Source organism: Hipposideros armiger, unplaced genomic scaffold, assembly GCF_001890085.2.
Source record: "Hipposideros armiger isolate ML-2016 unplaced genomic scaffold, ASM189008v1 scaffold_240, whole genome shotgun sequence".
Taxonomy (NCBI): domain Eukaryota; kingdom Metazoa; phylum Chordata; class Mammalia; order Chiroptera; family Hipposideridae; genus Hipposideros; species Hipposideros armiger.
This window is the reverse complement of record NW_017731590.1, coordinates 790,015-791,232: the sequence shown is the minus strand read 5'-3', so window position 1 is coordinate 791,232 and position 1,218 is coordinate 790,015. Positions and strand designations below refer to the sequence as shown.

At 49.4% G+C, this 1,218-nt stretch overlaps 1 protein-coding gene across 1 annotated transcript in view; it reads right to left on the bottom strand.

Moving 5' to 3' along the window:
* TM2D1 (TM2 domain containing 1) overlaps window positions 1-799 on the bottom strand; it is a 48,104-nt gene extending 47,305 nt beyond the window's left edge. Inside the window, exon 1 of the mRNA XM_019655481.1 lies at window positions 583-799. Coding sequence (XP_019511026.1) covers window positions 583-749 — 167 coding nt within the window. The 5' untranslated portion in view covers window positions 750-799. The remainder of the gene's footprint in view (window positions 1-582) is intronic.
* Window positions 800-1,218: the final 419 nt, after the last annotated feature.

Below are 1,218 nucleotides of genomic sequence, written 5' to 3'. Positions count from 1 at the left end.
TAGTACTAATTTATCACAACAGACCTTCAATTTGGTTACATTGTTATCTATATTTTTATTCATGATAACACAAAATTCAAATAATTTGCTCCCCGTTACAGAATTTGCCCCTGACAGTCTGGTATCTCACCGAGTTTAAGAATGATATAAGGTAATACTTGAAAAGGTAATAATAAATGGGCAACATGCACTGGCTATATCTTTAACTTATTTGTCTCACCCCAAGTTGGCAAACTTCCAGCGTGGAGCCTGTCAATCTTTTTATTATTAGTGCCTAGACTAGGCCCTTGCCTTACTTCAGCATTTATGTGTTATTGAGAAAAAACAAAACAAAACAAAAAACCCACCAGTAAAAACACAGGTGGATCAGAAGAGGAAGAGCCAACAATGGTAAAGTCCCAAGGAAATCACACAGGGTGGCCTCTGTTCCTCCCATCCCACATTGCTCTTCACCTCCCAGGGCCCCTCTGTCATTAGAGGCCACAAATCACCATTCCCTGCAATACAACTCTAGCACACGTTGAGGGCCGCGACCCACTCGCGACCCCAAATCTACCTCGCCCCCAAGGGGGTGATCTTCACAGAGGATATTGTCCTACTTTGAGGTCCTCGCACTTAAGCATCTCGTCGCTCCCGGCGGCGGCAGCTCCCCAAGGTCCCGTGCTGACTGACATAAACCACAGGACACTCAGGATTTGGGCAGCCACGGCATCGGGAAGAGCCGGCCCAGAGGGCCAGGCGTCCGCCATGCTGGGGACCGGCGCGTCCCCCACGACTTCCGGTTCCGCCTTCGCCTAGGCGCGGGCGGGAGGAGGGCGGAGGAGGCAGGCTCTTAAAGGGACAGTGTATCGGCTGCACGCAGGTTCTCCTTTCCGTAGGCGGATGGAATCAGCTGGGAGAGCTTTGGTTGGTCTTCTAGACCGGAAAAAGGAGAAGGTTCCCTTGGAGAATTAGATACGCTCCATCCACTGCTCACTCCCGAGCTAACCCTGCCGTGGCTTTTCTGTCCGCGAAAGTGCTAGCGGCGCCCGGCGATTTGATAAACGCTTTACAAACGTTGTCTCCGTTTGTCCTGGCAGGATTTGGATTTGCAGATAACCAACTAGGCTCAGAGACGCTAGTAAGCATGTTGGCCTTACTTACTGAGTTGGAATAAAAGTGATGTTTGTCCGACTTCAGAATCTATGCTCTTACTATTATGATATTAATGGCCTCCCT